General features: G+C 38.5%; 1 protein-coding gene across 3 annotated transcripts; it reads left to right on the top strand.

Annotated features, from left to right (window-relative positions):
* Positions 1–82: 82 nt before the first annotated feature.
* On the top strand, positions 83–18,379 carry RO60 (Ro60, Y RNA binding protein). 3 transcript variants are annotated; one of them, XM_059677375.1, is made up of 9 exons: positions 83–231; positions 3,413–4,012; positions 5,890–6,110; positions 6,653–6,799; positions 6,999–7,136; positions 9,545–9,661; positions 10,525–10,638; positions 11,110–11,256; positions 12,750–18,379. In XM_059677375.1, the coding sequence occupies exons 2-9, from the start codon at positions 3,433–3,435 to the stop codon at positions 12,900–12,902; spliced, it is 1,617 nt and encodes a 538-aa protein (XP_059533358.1). In that variant the 5' UTR covers positions 83–231; positions 3,413–3,432; the 3' UTR covers positions 12,903–18,379. The 3 variants fall into 3 exon arrangements, with proteins under 3 accessions (XP_059533358.1, XP_059533359.1, XP_059533360.1); XM_059677376.1 differs by lacking the exon at positions 3,413–4,012 and having other exon boundaries at positions 96–231; positions 12,750–14,055; XM_059677377.1 differs by lacking the exon at positions 3,413–4,012 and having other exon boundaries at positions 96–231; positions 5,890–6,064; positions 12,750–14,055.

An 18,379-nucleotide genomic window follows, 5' to 3' on the forward strand; every position in this document is an offset into this window, starting at 1 on the left:
GCGGGGCCTCAGCGCGCCGGAGGAGGCCACATCCGGGATTCTCGCCAATCCGGAGCGAGGGCGGGCAGACGAGCGGGCGGGGCCACTCCCGGGAGCCGGACTTGGAGGCCCGGCGGCGGCGTGCGGTCCGAGCAGGCGTCCACCGTCAGGCCGCCGCGTCTTTTCGTTTCCCCGTGCGGCGCAGGGCTCGCCCAGTCGCGCTGCGGACGGAGGGCCGGCCGCCGAGCACAGGTGAGGAAACGGCGGGAGGCCGGCGGGGGCCCTTTGTGCGGTCCGGGCGACCCCGAGGGCGCGCGGGCTCCGACTGGACCTCCAGGCGCCTCACCCCGCATCTCCGCGGCCGAGTCCGAGCCGACGCGTCGCCATCGCCGTCCCCGCGCCCCGCCCAGGCCGCCGAGCGGACCCGGCACCGCGGCGGGGACGTTGTGACTCGGCCGGGCCTGGCGCCCCCGGGCGGCCCCTTCGGGTGCTCGCGCAGGCCGGCGTCCGCAGGGCCCGCCTTCCTCCTCCGCCTCCTTCCCACCACCCCCTCCTCCCGCTCCTCCCGCGGCCTTTGCCCAGAGGCGTTGCCGGGATCTGGGTTCGGGAAGAAAGCTCTTCGTGGGGAGGAAGCTGTGCCCTGCAGTCGCGGGTGGGAGCGCGGGGATGATGGACTAGTGGTTCTCAACCTTCCTAATGCCGTGACCCTTTAGTACAGTTCCTCATGTTGTGGTGACCCCCAACCATAAAATTATTTTCGTTGCTACTTCATAACTGTAATGTTGCTACTGTTATGAATCGGAATGTAAATATCTGATATGCAGGATGTATTTTCATTGTAACAAATTGAACATAATTACAACATAGTGATTAATCACAAAAGCAGTATGTAATTATGTATTCAATATGTGTTTTCCGGTGGTCTTAGGCGACCCCCAGGTTGAGAACCGCTGGACTAGACAAGGCGGACGCCTCGGAGGAAGTGGGGTTGCAGAGACGTGCGGTGTTCATCTCAAAGAGTCCGTGATGAGTTAAGCCCCACATGGTCTTCATTCGACAGGCTCTTGCAGAATGCTCGTGTTCAGATGAAAGTCTTGAGGAGTCTATTTTATTTATGCAGTGGGACTATAGTCAGTGATACTGCAATAGCTACGTATGGTTTTAGGCGGCGGTAGAAATATCGGGGGACGCTTTGTAAAGTATACGGTTGTCTAACCACCGTGCTGTGCACAATATTGAATGCCAGCTGAAATTGAAACATTTTTTAAGTATATTTCTGCATCATTCCTTAAACCTCTTGAGTTCCAAGAAGGGCCTTTAGCTTGGGGGGGGGGGGGGGGGATGTTTTAGTGCATAAGACTCTGGTTCTTTGCTAATCAAACAGGTGACCTGGAGTTAGTGAGCGTTGCCCTATGTGAAGCCACAAAGTAAAACGGTAAATTTTACCAGAACAACAGAATAGCTTTTATATTAAGATAAGATGGGTATAATGTGGAATAGAAGCAAAACTTTGTATCAAGTGTTGTTTGATTTTTTTTTTTAACTGGAACTTCCTTGAGGTTTGTCCCTGGGAGCCTCCCTCCAGCTGGGGCCTCAGTTCCCTTTGCCCAGTTCATTGTACTCATCGAGGATGTGTAAGGCTCAGGGGTAGCCTTACAGCCTTAGCGGCCACACCTACACAGAGTGTCATCAGGACCCAGAGGTGTTGGTGGTCATCTGTCCTCTTTTTTCATCTGTATATTAGTTTACTTGAGAGTGTTTTCTGTGCCAAATAAATGAAATCGAAACTTACAGGTATTTGAAACCTAACCTCATTCACATGGTGTCTCTTGAAGAAAGACCAGACCAAAAATTTAGCCCTTGATACAACCTGCAAATAATCTGAAAAGGGGGTTAGGATTTCTTTACTTTCGTTGTTAAAATTTAATCCTAAGAGTTCGTTTTTAAAATCCAGATTTCTAGGCCTTTGAGAAAAATTAAAGGATCTGGCAGTACTAAGCCTGTACCGTAGGCTGAAGGTGTACGCCTTCAGGGCGGATGCTTGACTCTCCATCCACTCCTGCCCATTCCCAGTCTGGGTGATACAGTCCTTTGAATGTGTGGCCCCAGTTTTTGCAGTATTGGGTTTTTATGAGCTGTCTTGCACACTTTCTTTCATAAGTGTAAGTAAGCTCTTACAAAAGAATGAGTTTGATCTCTGGTGTGAAAGGTAGCATTTTCAAATAACATGATTAAGAGACGTTGGAAAGAATTCAAGTGTGAACCTTGACTATGTAGGAATCGGTAGGAGTGATATATTATTAGCACTGTTAAAAGGTGCTATAACTTCTAATGAGTACGAGCAGAAAGAAGTGCTGTTACATACTGTGTGTTACTAGCGTCCACTGACTGCATCCAAAGTTAAGCAACTAAGAAAGAGAAGTAGGGAATGTGTAAAATATCCACAACCAATTTCCAGGTTGTGGCCATGCTATTAATATTGTTGCAATCTGCTTAATTTCTTCCAAAAAGTTTAACTTCTAGAAGTTTAATACACCTGTAGCTGTATAAATCCTTTGAAGTGGTGTGCTTTAAGAGCACTGGATAAATCAGGCCAACCCACTGAAGAATTAACTCTTTTATTATTATTAATCTGGATTTACAACACTTGAGTATTCAGGGGTTGGGATAGGTGAGGAACAGATATGGGTTATTTAACCAACAATGTCTGCCGAGTTATTCAGGGAATAAAGGTTCTAAGATCTTTCTTAGCCGTCAGCTACTGTAACTGCCCTCGCTACCCCTTTGATTCTCCATATGGGACTCCAGACCCCTTGCTGAGCTGCCTGCTGAGTCTCTGAAGCAACAAATTATAACTTAGAAATGTGACTTCTTAGTTATTACTTCTGGTTATCATAGTACCACTTACTGAGCTTAAGTATTTCTATGCCCAGCTGATGTGGCTCAGTGGCTGAGTGTAGACCAGCCGTGGGCAAACTAAAAAAAAAAAGACCGTACCCTTTTATGTAATGATGTTTACTTTGAATTTATATTAGTTCACACAAACACTCCATCCATGCTTTTGTTCTGGCCCTCCGGTCCAGTTTAAGAACCCATTGTGGCCCTCAAGTCAAAAAGTTTGCCCACCCCTGGTGTAGACCTACGAACCAGGAAGTCACAGTCAGGGTTCAATTCCCAGTAAAGGCACATGCCTGGGTTGTGGAGCTCAATCCTGGTAGGGGCGTACAGGAGGCAGCCAATCAGTGATTCTCTTTCAGCATTGATGTTTCTAACTCCCTCTCCCTTCCTCTCTAAAATCAATACGTATATTTTTTAAAATATTTTTATATCAAAAGACTTCGTGGCAGTTTTCAATAAGCATAGATTAGGAAGTGTTTCCCTTCTTACAATTTTACTGTGTCAATCTAGCAAGTAACATTTTGCTTTTTGTTAGGTTTCCTAAAAGACAGAAAAATGGAGGACTCAGTGAACCAACTGCAACCCCTGAATGAGAAGCAGATAGCCAATTCTGAAGATGGATATGTATGGCAAGTCACTGACTTGAATCGCCTCCACCGCTTCTTGTGTTTTGGTTCTGAAGGTGGGACTTACTATATCAAAGAACAGAAGTTGGGCCTTGAAAATGCCGAAGCTTTAATTCGATTGATTGAAGATGGCAGAGGATGTGAAGTGATCCAGGAAATCAAGTCATTCAGTCAAGAAGGCAGAACCGCCAAGCAGGAGCCCATGCTTTTTGCACTGGCCATTTGTTCCCAGTGTTCCGACATAAGCACAAAGCAGGCGGCATTTAAAGCTGTTGCTGAAGTTTGTCGCATTCCCACACATCTCTTCACGTTTATCCAGTTTAAGAAAGATCTGAGGGAAAGCATGAAATGTGGCATGTGGGGCCGTGCCCTCCGGAAGGCTATAGCAGACTGGTACAATGGGAAAGGCGGTATGGCCCTCGCTCTGGCAGTTACAAAATACAAACAAAGAAATGGCTGGTCTCACAAAGATCTGTTGAGATTGTCACATCTTAAACCCTCCAGTGAAGGTAAGCATAGCATCTTTTGGGGGAGAAGAGGTGCAGATATTGAATAAAGAACAAATTTATTTGACATAAGACAGTTGTGTAATTTCTAGGAATAGCCTTTCGTTCTCAAAACATATTAATTCAAATATGTTTAAGGCCAATCTGGAAACACCTACCACAGGCAATCCAGACATTAGTAATCAAGAACCAAATGACAGATCTCCATGTTAAAATGTCACCATGCTAACGAAAACTCATCCAAATGATAGACTATGAAAGCAGCCTGGATGTGTTAAAGTCGTTAGCAAAATGCCCCTCGCCAGTAGGTGGCAGATAGCCGGGCTCTGTAGCCCCTTCTCATTTTGCCCCCCTCCCTGCCTTCCTAGGACACATGTTCCATGGAACCTAAGGCCGCCTGAACTAGTGCTCTGAACTTAACAATTCAGGATATTAATTGTCTCCAAGCAGTCAGCCAGGGAACATGGTAACTTGGGCCAGTTTTCTATGTCAGTCGGAAGAAGTTTTTGAGAAGTTAGTTGGATCTACAATAAATACTTAGTCTTTCTTAGAAGGAAATAAAAAATCTCAGTCAAGAATAAAGTGTGAACTTCCAGAAAAATCAATATGCCCAAAATTTTACTTTTTTTTTTAACACCAGAAGTGAAAGTTGAAAAGACAGCCACTCACATAGGTTCAGATTTCAGTTCTGCCCATTGCTTTGTGTCCTGGAGCCACGTAACGTAACCTTTCTGAGTCCTGCATCTTCCTCTATGAGAAAGGGAGGAGGGGGAGTGGCCCTCGTGGTGACTAAATGATCGTGGACGCTCCTGGTGTGTCCCAGCATCATATAAAGCAGAAGACATCACACAAAAGTCCGTGTTCTTGTTTCTTTTGAAAAATATGTTTTTTGGCAGTACTAAGCAAATACTTAGCTAAAATATTTGTCAGGGCATATTCTTTAGTTCACCCCAGTCCTAACCACACTTTATTACATCACATGGCCTATTCATTTTACCCACCTTTCCCCCATAGACCTTAGAATTTGATAATTCCATTCCTTTCCCCACCTTTTTGCAGAACTGGAATGTAGTGCTTAGAATAATCACACCATTTATTGGCAGAGCGTAGGTTACAACCCAAGTTTCCTCGCCCTCCCCAATCCAAAGCTCATTTCAACTATTAAAAGAAATTGTAGTAGGAAACATTACTTTCTTTTTAATATTTAGCCTATAATACTTTCTCAGCTATTAAAAAATTATAAGTTACCTACCTGTCCACATCCACTTATCTCTACTATTCATACATGCATAATCATCAGCTAAAAGAGACAATTGAGTATGAAATTAAGTGAAATAGATCAGTACTTTTCAGAGGTGTTCTGAGATTATGGACCTAAGTCTGGCCCTATCTACCAAAGTTTCTAATGCTGATGTCTCCAAAAATAAAGCTCTAATGGGGATATAGGAGTTTTTTAAATATACATATATATTTTAAATTGATTTCAGAGAGGAAGGGAGAGGGGGCAAGAGATAGAAACTTCGATGAGAGAGAATCATTGATTGACTGCCTCCTGCACATCCCCCACTGGGGATTGAGCCCGAAACCCGGGCATGTGCCCTGACCAGGAATCAAACTGACCTCCTGGTTCATAGGTCAACCACTGAGCAACACCAGGCTAGGAGTTTTTCTTTTCTCCAAAGTTTCCTATTGAAGCAGTGATCAACTAAGCAAAATTAACTGTTTGATTAAATGTTTTTTATATCATGCATAACAGCATCACAGATTAAAGAAGTTCATTCCTGGGTATCTATTTATGCCTTTCATATAATGCCTTTACATAAACATGTTCTTTTACTTACTCATCCTACCTGCCTTTTCAATTCTCTATTTTGTTAAAGGACTTGCTATTGTGACCAAATACATTACAAAGGGCTGGAAAGAGGTCCAGGAGTTGTATAAAGAAAAAGCACTTTCTGCGGAGACTGAAAAACTCTTAAAGTATCTGGAGGCTGTGGAGAAGGTGAAGCGCACAAAAGATGAGCTGGAAGTCATTCATCTGATAGAAGAGCACAGGTTGGTTAGGGAACAACTTCTGACAAATCACTTGAAGTCTAGAGAGGTAAGTAAAGTGTACTACGTTACATCATGTGGTTAAACAGTGATGTATGGTATGTATGAAAAAGATAGCCCTAACCGGTTTGGCTCCGTGGATAGAGCGTCGGCCTGCGGACTGAATGGTCCCAGGTTCGATTCCGGTCAACGGCATGTACCTTGGTTGTGGGCACAACCCCAAGAGGGGGTGTGCAAGAGGCAGCTGATCGATGTTTCTCTCTCATCGATGTTTCAAACTCTCTATCCCTCTCCCATCCTCTCTGTAAAAAATCAATAAAATATATATTTTAAAAAAAGAAAAAGATAAACTGTGGGTACCTATATATTCATTAAAGAAAAACACCTAACAGTGCCTACAGGTAGTTGCATTCAATAGTGTTCAAGAACAAGTTAGTTTATTTGCTAAGACTTTGACCATTTTGCACAAATTTTTACTTTGAAATTGATCTGGACCCCCAAAGAAAGTCTTAGAGAATATATTGTTATTATTGGTACAGGTATGTTTTACTGATTCATCATTTTCTGTGTTTCTGCCTGTTATTGCAATAGGTATGGAAGGCTTTGTTACAAGAAATGCCTCTAACTGCATTACTAAGAAATCTAGGAAAGATGACTGCTAACTCAGTGCTTGAACCAAGAAATTCAGAAGTATCTTTAGTATGTGAAAAACTCTGTAATGAGAAACTATTGAAAAAGGTAAGCGTTCCCTTTATTAGCTACTACTGATTGGAAAGGTTGCTCCTAAATTTTGGAAATGCCATCAGCATATGTTTTAGGTGTTCTGAGCTTTATCATACCAAGTTGCATTTTGACTCTGAAAGCTAAGATTAATATGTCCTGTTTTGCTCTTTTCATTTGAAGTTTCACTTACTCTCTGTCTTCATCTTGTTTCCAGGCTCGTGTACATCCATTTCATGTTTTAATCGCGTTGGAGACTTACAAAACGGGGCATGGGCTCAGAGGAAAACTGAAGTGGCGTCCCGACGAAGACATTTTGAAAGCTTTGGATGCTGCTTTTTACAAAACATTTAAGGTGATGTTTTGATTTTTGTTTTAAAACAAATGACACAGTTAGGTAGGACTTGGTATCTTGTGTAAAAACACATTTTAAAGATATTAATTGTTTAAATATTTTGATTACTCATTTGTTCCTGTGAGAAGAATGTCCACTTTTCCATTTCAGTTCCACAAAGGACTGAAAATTCTAAAAGTTAGGCAAGAAAAAACAAAACATCCAAATTAGAAATCAATAAAAATTATCTCTGTTCTCAGGTGACACGATCTTAAATGTAAAAAAGCCTTAAATAATTCATAAGAAACTACTAGAGCTAACAAAATCAGCAAAGTTGCAGGATACAAAACCCGTAGGCAAAAATCAGTAGTATCCAAAGGCTAAGAAAACATGTCCATTTACAGTAGCATCGAAACGAATAAAACACGTAGGGATAAATTTAACTGTGGAGGTGTAAGACTTGTACACTGAATACTACAAAATATTGCTGAATGAAACAACATAAATGGTAAGACATTTTATGTTTATAGTTTGAAGGACTTAATATTAGTAAGATGACAGTACTACCCAAAGCAATCTACATATTCCATGCAATCCTTATGGCATGTTTTACAGAAATAGAAAAACCTGTTCTAAAATTTATGTGGTCTTTAAGGGAACCTCCAAATAGCACAACCAATCTTCTAAAAGAAGAACACAGTTTGAAGACTTATACTTGGAAACTACAGATTTCAAAATTTACTGCAAAGATGTAGTAATCACAACAGTGATACACATTAAGACAGTGATAAAGACCAGTGAAATAGAAAACAGAGCCAAGAAATAAACTCACATTATGGCCAATCGATTTTTTCTTTTTTAAAATTAGTATATTTCTTAATACAGTTTACATACACTATATTAGTTTGAGGTGTACAACATAATTAGACATGTAATATACCTTACAAAGTGCTCATCCTAAGTCTAGTACCCTTCTAACACCATACATAATTATGACATTATTACTGTATTCTTTATAGTGTAGTTTACATGGTCTATTGATTTTTGACACAAGTATCAAAACAGTTCAATGGGGAATAGTATATAAATGGTGATGGGAAAACTTGATATCCACATGCAAAAGAATAAAATGGAACTGTTACTTTATACCATATAAAGAAATTAAAGTGGCCCTGACTGGTTTGGCTCAGTGGATGGAGCGTCGGCCTGTGGACTGAAGGGCACATCCCCAGTAAGGAGTGTATGGGAGGCAGTTGATCGATGCTTCTCTCGCATCAATGTTTCTAACTCTCTATGCCTCTCCCTCCCTCTCTGTGGAAAATCAATAAAATATATTTTTAAAAACAAATTAAAGTGGATCAGACCTATATTTAAGTGCTAAAACTATAAAATACAAACTTCTTAAAAAAAACAACACACCAGTAAATGCTTCATAATATTGGACTTGGTAATAGTTTCCTAGATATGACACCAAAAGCATGGGCAACAAAAGAAAAAGATAATTGAACTTCCATCAAAACATAAATCTTTTGTGCATCAAAGGATACTAGCAAGGGAGTGAAAAGATAACCTACAGAATAGGGGAAAGTATTTGTAGGTCATATATCTGATATTGTTTTGATGTTCAGAATGTATAGAAACAAAGACAACTCAACAGTAAAAATACAAAGAACCCAGTTCAAAAATAGAGTACTCGAATAGACATTTCTCCAGATACACAGATGGCCAATAAGCACATAAAAAGATGGTCGGCATCATGCGTCATTGGGGGAATGCAGCTGAAAACCACAATGAGATACCACCTCACACTTGTTGGGCGGCTCGTATCAAAAGGCAGAAATAACAAGCAAGAATTGAAACTAGCCTATTGCTGGTACAACCCTGTGGAAAAGTTTGGTTCCTCCAAAAGTTAAAAGTTGAATTGCCATACCATCCAGCCATTCTACCATTTACATATTTACCCAAAAGAACTGAAAGGGACTCAGATATTTGTGCACGAGTATTCGTAGGAGCATTATTCAGGTAAAAACAGCCCAAGTGTGCATCAGCAGGTGAATGGATAAACAAAATATGGCGCTACTCAGCCTTACAAAGGGAATGGAAATAGAAACATGCTACATGGATGAACTTTGAAAACATGGTGCTAAGTGAAATAAACCAGACACAAAAGGTCAAGTGTTATATTATTTACCTTAAATGAGGTACTTAGGTAAATTCATAGAGACAGAAAGTAAAATAGAAGTGGTCAGGGGCTAGAGGGAGGGAGGAATGGGGAGTTATTTAGTAGGTACAGATTTTGTTTGAAATAACGAAAAAGTTTTGGAAATGGTGGTTACATAACATTGTGAATGTACTTAATGATTTAAAATTTAATCTTAGAATTTCTATGATTAATTTTAATGATTATCTCATTTGTTTTCTCTCTATAGACAGTTGAGCCAACCGGAAAGCGTTTCTTGCTGGCTGTTGATGTCAGTGCTTCTATGAACCAGAGAGTTTTGGGTAGTGTCCTCAACGCCAGCACCGTTGCCGCTGCGATGTGCATGGTGAGAACACTGAGGCAATTCACCGTGTCTGCCACCCTAAGAACATGTTTGCTGTGGGGCAGAACTGTAGACCTAAATAAATAGGCTCAAGGATTAGGTTTCCACTTCTTTTTGTCAGTTTGACATATTTGACAGTTTTATTTCATACTTAGTGGCCTGGTGCACAAAATTCGTGCACATTAAAAGGAGATTAATTAGAGGAGATATTTTAATATTGCTATGTGCCCTTTCTCTGTAATAGAAGTGTCAGAGATGAAAGAAAATTAGTAAAATGTATATGAAAATCTTCCTCCTGTCAGAGTCTGGGGCACGCCACAGGACCCAGAGTCAAGTCCCTGCCCACCTGCCTGCACCTTGAAATCACATGAGACCCAGACCCAGTTGGCCCCACCCCCATTGGGCAAGATCCAGACCTGGCTGGTCCCACCTCTGTCAAGCCCTGCTGGTTGGGGCGCAGCCTCAGGTTCCCCATCAAGCCCTGCTGGGTGGGGGGCATAGCCTCAGGTCCCCCGGATATAATATGTTTGAGGAAGTAGACAATGTTTAGGAAACTGTTAATACATATAGAAGTGCAAAGATCAGAAACTGGTTAATAGTAGTCAGGAGACTTCGGTTTCCACCTGCCTGTCACTAGATAGCTGTTAAATGAATCATGGATGAGCTTCTTAATTCCTCCTCTGTGGCTGTATTCCTATTTAATAAAATGAAAAGAATATATTCTATCTGCTTCAGAGGGTTGTTGTGAAAAGGAGTTTAAAATAGGCATCATAGTGTGTTTCCTTTAAAGGTGACGTTTTATGAACTTCAAGTATGTGTTTATTTCTCCCAAATCTCCTGAAAATTACTACCATTGAATTTTTCAGGTTGTCTCACGAACAGAAAAAGAGTCTCACGTAGTTGCTTTTTCAGATGAGATGGTTCGATGTCCAGTAACTACAGATATGAGTTTACAGCAGGTTTTAATGGCGATGAGTCAGGTAACAAACTATTTTATTAGTTTATACTGTGTAATCATTGTTATTCCTGTCGTGCGTGATATTGATGCATTTGTGAGAACAAATTGTTTCATCTCAATTTTTTCATGAGCATGAAATAAATATATAGGCTTTGGGAAGGTCTATGTATTGGCTCAAAATACAATGATAATGTAAAAAATAGTACTTTTAAGTATTTCATTATTTCACTAGTGTCCTGGTGCATGGATTTGTAAACACTGAAGGGAAATTAATTAGAAGAAATATTTTAATATCACTACTTGCCCTTTCTCTGTAATAGAAGTGTCAACCAAATTCACGATCGACAATGACAGTTCAAAACTGTGTGTGTGTGATTGGCGCCAGCGAGAGCTTTATATGTATTATGCATGCGCGAGTCAGCTTAGCCTTTTATATATATAGAAGATTATGGAAACTGTCTTTTATTCTTACTCATTTTTTGTTCTGAGTTAGATCCCAGCAGGTGGAACTGATTGCTCTCTTCCAATGATCTGGGCACAAAAGACAAATACAGCTGCTGATGTCTTCATTGTGTTCACGGATAACGAGACCTTTGCTGGAAACGTCCACCCTGCTGTCGCTCTGAGGCAGTATCGGAAGGTAACACAAAGTCTGATACTCTCACCCCATAAAAGTCTCAGTTCTCAAACATTCACTCTGCTTTTCCAAAAACAAGCTATGAATGTATAGACTCAGCAGTACTTGAAAAGTATTGGCTACACCTATATATTTCCACCAGTTCCAATTCTATACATTACTAAGAATATCCTTTATCAGTGGTATTTTTTAGTATTTCAGTGTGTTCCTTGAAATATTAAGGTGTCATTTATGTTTTTTGTTAAAGGACTACATAAAGTTAAATCAAAGCTATAGTCTATGATTTAAGTTACATGGATATTTCTGGGTTCTAATCTGTGCTCTCCAATTGTGCTTTCTGAAATGAGTGAAATGTTCTATATCCACATGGTAGCTGCTAATCACGTGGGCTGTTGAGCTCTTAAAGTGTAGCTAGTGTGACTGGCAGTAGAAATAAAACTCGATGAAGAGCAGTGGGTCTCAAAGCGTGGTTTCCCTACCACCACTACCTAACACCATGTTACAAATGCAAATCCTGGGACCCTGTGGGAGACCTGCTGAATCAGAAACTCTGTTGGGATTATGCTTTATAAGCCCTTAGGTTGGAGACCAACAAGTGAGAGAACAGAATTTGGAGTCAGGATAGCCTGGGTTCTGAGTCCTGGTCGTTCTCTTACTGACTGTGGACCTGAGCATATTATTGAACTCTGATACATGCTTACCTTTAGGGTTGTCCCAATAAATACACTAGGTAAATTCCTTAAGAGCCCATTACAGTTTCTTTTTTTTTTTTTTTTTTTTTTTATTTTTTATTTTATTGATTTTTTACAGAGAGGAAGGGAGAGCGATAGAGAGTTAGAAACATCGATGAGAGAGAAACATCGATCAGCTGCCTCCTGCACATCTCCCACTGGGGATATGCCCGCAACCCAGGTACATGCCCTTGACCAGAATCGAACCTGGGACCTTCCAGTCCGCAGGCCGACGCTCTATCCACTGAGCCAAACCGGTTTCGGCCCATTACAGTTTCTGACACTGACTGATGGTTGTTTTATCTCAGAAACTCAACTACTTTAACAAGCCATAGCTGTAGAGACAAATTCATGTAAAAAGTATATATTATAATTAGCAAAGTTAATAATCCTGGTGAAATACCTCCTTATATTAAGTCCACCTCCACACACAACACTGTCCAGTATTTAATACGTTGGTAAAAATGGCCTCACCCCTGAATATCCTGACAGGTTGGATAAGTACAGAGTCCCCAAGTTGCTCAGGAAGGTGCTCTGTGACCCACAGAACAAGTAACGTAGAACAGAGAAGCAGGAATTTCAGACAGATTGTTGACAAAATTTTATTGTCTAGTTTGAAGATCACAGTCAAGCCTTGAAAGATTGACAGATTTTATGTAGAGAGGGTGAAAAAAGAACGTAATGGAAATCTGATAAGTGTTAATTTTGGAGGTTTTTTGCTTTTATACAATTTTTTTTAATGTGTATTTTGATCTTTACCTACAGAAAATGAACATTCCAGCTAAGTTGATTGTTTGTGGAATGACATCAAATGGTTTCACCATTGCAGACCCAGAGGACAGAGGCATGTTGGATATGTGTGGCTTTGACACTGGAGCACTGGACGTAATTCGCAATTTCACATTGGATATGATCTAACCATAAGCACCAGCACGATTAGTGATCTCGCTAAAAATACGCAGCTACTTCCCAGCTAATCTTAATGCAGTGAAAGATAAGATGATGGCATAGTATGTGTATAATGGAAAGTTTACCTAACCAAAAAAAGGGAAAATAAGATAAGCCCAAAGTTCACTCTATCTATCAACCTAACTCCTGGGAAGTAGCTTCGGAATTCACTGTAGCTCCGATAGAGAGCTGGTAGACACTGTAACATAGTCCCACAGGTTTGCTTTGGTAAATAATCACATTTGTATTTAAACGAAGTAAGAGCCAAATTTGTAAGTAGTAGTTCCATATCATGTCGCTTGTTTGGAAAGTGCTTAAAGTTTTCTTAAATGTTTTCATTGGGAAAGGACAGCTTTGATAATGTCCATCGACTCTGAAATGCACTGGACCATTAACTGTGATGGCATATAAAGCTCATCTGTGAAACAGCAGCCACGACCAAGGGATAAGTAATGAGTTTTACAGATTCCTTTAAGCGTTTTCTAAGGTCCCGTAAATAGCTTTCTTATTCGGTAAAAAACAGATTTTGTCTCATGTTTTATTTAAACTTAGAGAATTATTACCATTAACCAGAAACACAACAGAAAGGCCACCCTTGGCTGGGGACGCTAACGCTTGTGTTGCCTGAGGAAGTCTGAGGTGTTGTGTTCTGGTATGTTTTACTGCTGTGAGTGGAAGGTGTGACTTAACAGTTTCCTCCGAGTTGTAACAACATAACTACACTAAGTCATACTTTCTTTTTTATTCATGCTTTTAAATGGAAACAACATAAAATGGTTCAAGCATTTAACTCCCCCACTCATAATCTGAAAATGACAAATCTCAAGTATAATTGGATTCACTTTTTCCTAACTGTAAAATCAAAACTGTCCTAATTTTTAACTTTTTTAGCCAATTGTACATGGGTTCTAATTGTAAGCATGTCGGTGGCCTATTTCTTTGTTCGTTATTCATTGTGACAAAACATTCTTTCTTGGTAGAGTAAAATTAAAACAATAAAGCAAGCTAGGTCTTTCAGGTTTGAAAGGCAATTTTTGAGTAGCATATTATCACTAACCAGTTTGTAAGAAAGTACTTTTTTCTATTTTATTGTGTATATTAAACTTCTTTTCATTACACTAAAGTGCATTATTTTCTTGAGCTAATACCTCTTCTTTGTGGGGAGGTTTAACTTATTTAAATGCCAATACCTTTCCTTATAATTACATGGTTGTCTATGCTTACCCATAAAACTTCAATTTTTATGTATTTAAGTAATAATAGAGGACTTATGGGGGGTTTTTATAAACTCATCACATGTAGAAAGACAGACTAGTATATGTTCATTGTAGCATTTCGTGTGCTTGGGGTTTAGAGATTTTGTTCGGGAGTTAGGGGACTTTAGTAGAGTTAGAACTTGTGTTGATATTGTCCTGTTTTAGGACAATAAGATTTGGGCTCTAGGAGTGACAAGAAAATGTTTCTTTCACATGTATTTGACGTATAATACTAGCTCTGATGTGTAGGCTTCAAGGCAACTTACAGTAATGTTGTGATTTACCTGAGATTTTTTTAGTCAGCAAAACTAGTAGCATCCTCACACCAAAAAAAACCACATTGCTTCTGATATCATTTTGTCTTAATCCTCTGTCACACATTGGATTTAACATACTAGCTTTTATGTTCAGGTTGAATTTGACATTTAAAGAACCTAATAGAATTGTGTCCCATCATTTTTTAAGTACACCCAATCCTAATTTAAAAAATCATAAAATAATCATTTTATTCCTAATTGAAATTAAATGTAGCATAAAAGTGTATTCCTTTCAGTTACATACTATTCCTATAGTGTTTTTAGACAGATCTGTTCATGAGCTGATGTGAAATCCATCAGAGAAGTAATATTAGAAATATCTTGTAAGTTGAATTAAATGGATTAGGGAACAATTTAAGAAAGAAGGAAAAGAAACAAAAACAGAAAAAAACCACCACAGAAAGTAAGTTTATTTTCAAATCCTGGACTTTTAGAGCGGGACCAAACCTTAGAAACGTAAAAAGATGATTTTTTTTTTTTTTAATTTAGTTTAGGGAACTGGGGTTGAAGAAAGGGTGGCTTTGGAGCACTAGATCTAGAAATCTTCATTTCAGTATTCACATCCCCACAAAATAGGAAAACTGACAAGAATAGGGGTGAAAATAGAATTATTCAAGACTTTTATCTTTTAGGTATTAGGAAATAATGTATATAATTGCTGAAGAATAGAAAACCAAATTATAAACATGTATTTCTGTTCATAGTAATCCTCAAGCACAATGCTTTTAATAACCTATGTTGCTATATAATACACTCCTATAGGAAAATAAAAAAACTACCTCGTGATTAAAATGTACTCAAGTGATAAAGTTAATAAACTTCATTTCCTAGAAAATATATATAAATATTTTCAGGATAAATTTGTAATTAGTAAAACAAAAACTATTGCTAAAGTCCTATCCTTATTAGTTGATATTTCTTGGAAATTCTATTAACTGTCATATGTTATTTAGTAACTTTTGTAGGTATATTGTTGAGGAAGATACTCAGGAATGGGATTCGGTGTTACCTCTGGAAGCTTTCACTGTGTGCTGTAGCGCCCAATTTAACCTGTGTGATTCAGTTTTGCTATTTTTACAGAGTAACATCTGATGCTTAGATCATAGGAAAATTAATATCTATATAAAAGTTTAAGTTAGGATGAGGGCTTACAATACAAATTAGAACTTAATAGGATATGTATTTTGAAACAAAATGGTCACGGGAAATCGCTTAATAGGCTCTTTAACTTCTGAGTGGGAAAATGTGGAAGAAAAACTTTCATTATTCTCTGATCAAGAGAAAGAAGGAATATACCAAGTCAAACAACTCCCCTCTCCCCCCATAGATGGACCTAGAAAAACAAGCTCTAACTCCAAATGAGGAGATGCTACAAACATCTTTTAATGGGGGGGGATCAGGACACATTTGTAATACCTTAACTAGTAAAGAATTTTAAAAATAAAAATAAATCGGGACATTACAAATGATATAATACCGTTTTATGAGGCTTTTTCCCCTCTCATTTTCTGAGATTTCGCAAAAAATTATTTTGGAAATTTTAAGGCAGAATCTCTGAATAAAGTTGATCTGACAAGTGAGGAGCATCATTCAAAGCACAAAGCCATATCTTAATGATAAAATCAGGATCACCCACTGAGATACTGTACCTAAAGACACTGCACCACAAGTACAAATTTCTTGAGAAGTAATAGTCTTATAGTAAGTACCATAAGCAAAAATGAAAAATTCTACTCTTGTATGCCACAGGTTTGAACTAAGTTAAGGCAGTATCCTCTAGAGCAGTGGTTCTCACCTTCCTAATGCCGCAACCCTTTAATACAGTTCCTCATGTTGTGGTGACCCCAACCATAACATTATTTTTGTTGCTACTTCATAACTAATTTTGCTACTGTGATGAATCGTAATGTAAACATCTGATATGCAGGATGTATTTTCATTGTTACAAATTGAACATAATTAAAGCATATTGATTAATCACAAAAACAATATGTAATTATATATGTGTTTTCCGATGGTCTTAGGCAACCCCTGTGAAAGGGTTGTTCAACCCCCAAAGAGGTCGCGACCCACAGGTTGAGAACCGCTGCTCTAGAGAATGCCATGTAGCCTCAATGTAAACATGCTCAAGGAACAATTAGGAAAAAAAGATAAGGTAAGCTATGAATTAGTTGCATTTAATGTATGGATTTTCTTTACTATTTCCCTGATACTAGCTAATCTCTTTGTTGGAAGACTACATGTTATAACTCTTTTTCTTATAAAACTCCTGACATTTTGGTCATTTTTTTTTTCTAGTCTTGCTCTATCTGGGTAATAAAATGAATGGTAGAAAAATCACATGCATTTAGATTTGGGAAGAATCTTTTGCAGATTGTGTTGTAAATAGATTTAAGATCATTTTTTTCTTTTTTTAAAAATATTTTTTATTAGTTTCAGAGAGGAAGGGAGAGGGGAGAGAGAGATGGAAACATCAATGATGAAAGAGAATCATTGATGGGCTGCCTCCTGCACACTCCCCCATTGGGGATGGAGCCCGCAACCCAAGCATGTGCCCTGACCAGGAATCGAACCCTGGCCTTTTTGTTTATGGGATACTCAACCACTAAGCCACACAATCCAGGCCATATTTTTTTTCAAATTAATGATAGGCCTCTTGGAACAATATATTGATATAGTCTCCCCAAATCAAGTTATGTTGTATACATTTTGTATTAGATATTTGCACTCTTCGAAAAATAAGTAACTGAATACTCTTTCAGAAAATAGTATGTTTCAATCTTTATATTTGCATAATTATAGAGACCACTGTCAAAATCTTTAGTCTAAGCACTTCACTAAGCTTGTAGCAAAGTTTTCTAAATGGCATGTATTTACCTTAAACCCTTTTTTAAAATTAGTGAGCTTTATTTTTAAAAACTTATTATAAAGATAATTTTAAAAATAATCCTGCAGTAATGTTTTTTGTGAAAAAACTAATATAGTTTAGCATAAATTCTGAATAAAATTATAATAAATGCACATTTCCCTAAACCCTGAAAATGCCAAATTATATCGGAAATTGGTAAAAAGAAGCATAAGCTAGAGTAGTTATATTACAAAATTCTATTACTGAAATTAAGTTGATAATTTTCAATGAGAATTAATTTTGTAAATACAATGAAAATACACAAAAGCTATTTCTGAACCAAAAGTGATTTTCCTTTGCTTCTATTCAGCACCACCATGAGTCATACTAATTGTAGAAATACGTGACGATATTTAATTTTAAAATATATTTAACTTTTAGTGGTTTTAGAAATTATCAGAATCTGCTTGCACAAAAGAAATAGTAGGTAGCTATGGTGCTGCTGGTTTCGCTTAATGAACACTTGGATTATTAAGGATAGTGACTGAGGTTAAAGGCTTGCTATTTTATTACTATCACCACATAAGTGATGGATATTGTATCAATACAAACACTGAATGGAAACTTTTGTTTAAATTACTTGTTAGGCTTTATTTGCAATGTAAACTGTTTAGAATCCATACCAGCCAAATTAAAATTTAAATACATGTATTTGATGAATAGCCAGGAAAAAATTATTTTGTTGCACTATTCTAAATATGGACTATTTGGTATGGCGTGACTTGACATAACTTTTATAGAGCCTTTGACTTCTATTCCTTTTATTGCCAGCTTCTGATAAGAAGTTGTCCAAAGGGATGAGATATATATAAGAGCTTTCTTTAACTGGTTGGGGGAGGGGCATTACCTAGTTCTAAATGTGCATGTGCTTTATATAAAGGCTTTGATTTCCGTGATTGACCACTTAAGGAATATTTAAATTACACTGACCAATGCCTGCACAGAATAAAAGTTAAGGGTACAAGA

This window comes from Myotis daubentonii, chromosome 20, assembly GCF_963259705.1.
Source record: "Myotis daubentonii chromosome 20, mMyoDau2.1, whole genome shotgun sequence".
NCBI classification, from domain to species: Eukaryota; Metazoa; Chordata; class Mammalia; order Chiroptera; family Vespertilionidae; genus Myotis; species Myotis daubentonii.

Bases quoted from the DNA above. Each gene is read 5' to 3' on its own strand.
- RO60 (XM_059677375.1), top strand. From the start codon at position 3,433: ATGGAGGACTCAGTGAACCAACTGCAACCCCTGAATGAGAAGCAGATA. The intron at 4,013-5,889 runs GTAAGCATAGCA...ATTTTGTTAAAG, and splicing joins TCTTAAACCCTCCAGTGAAG to GACTTGCTATTGTGACCAAA. The intron at 11,257-12,749 runs GTAACACAAAGT...CTTTACCTACAG, and splicing joins CTCTGAGGCAGTATCGGAAG to AAAATGAACATTCCAGCTAA.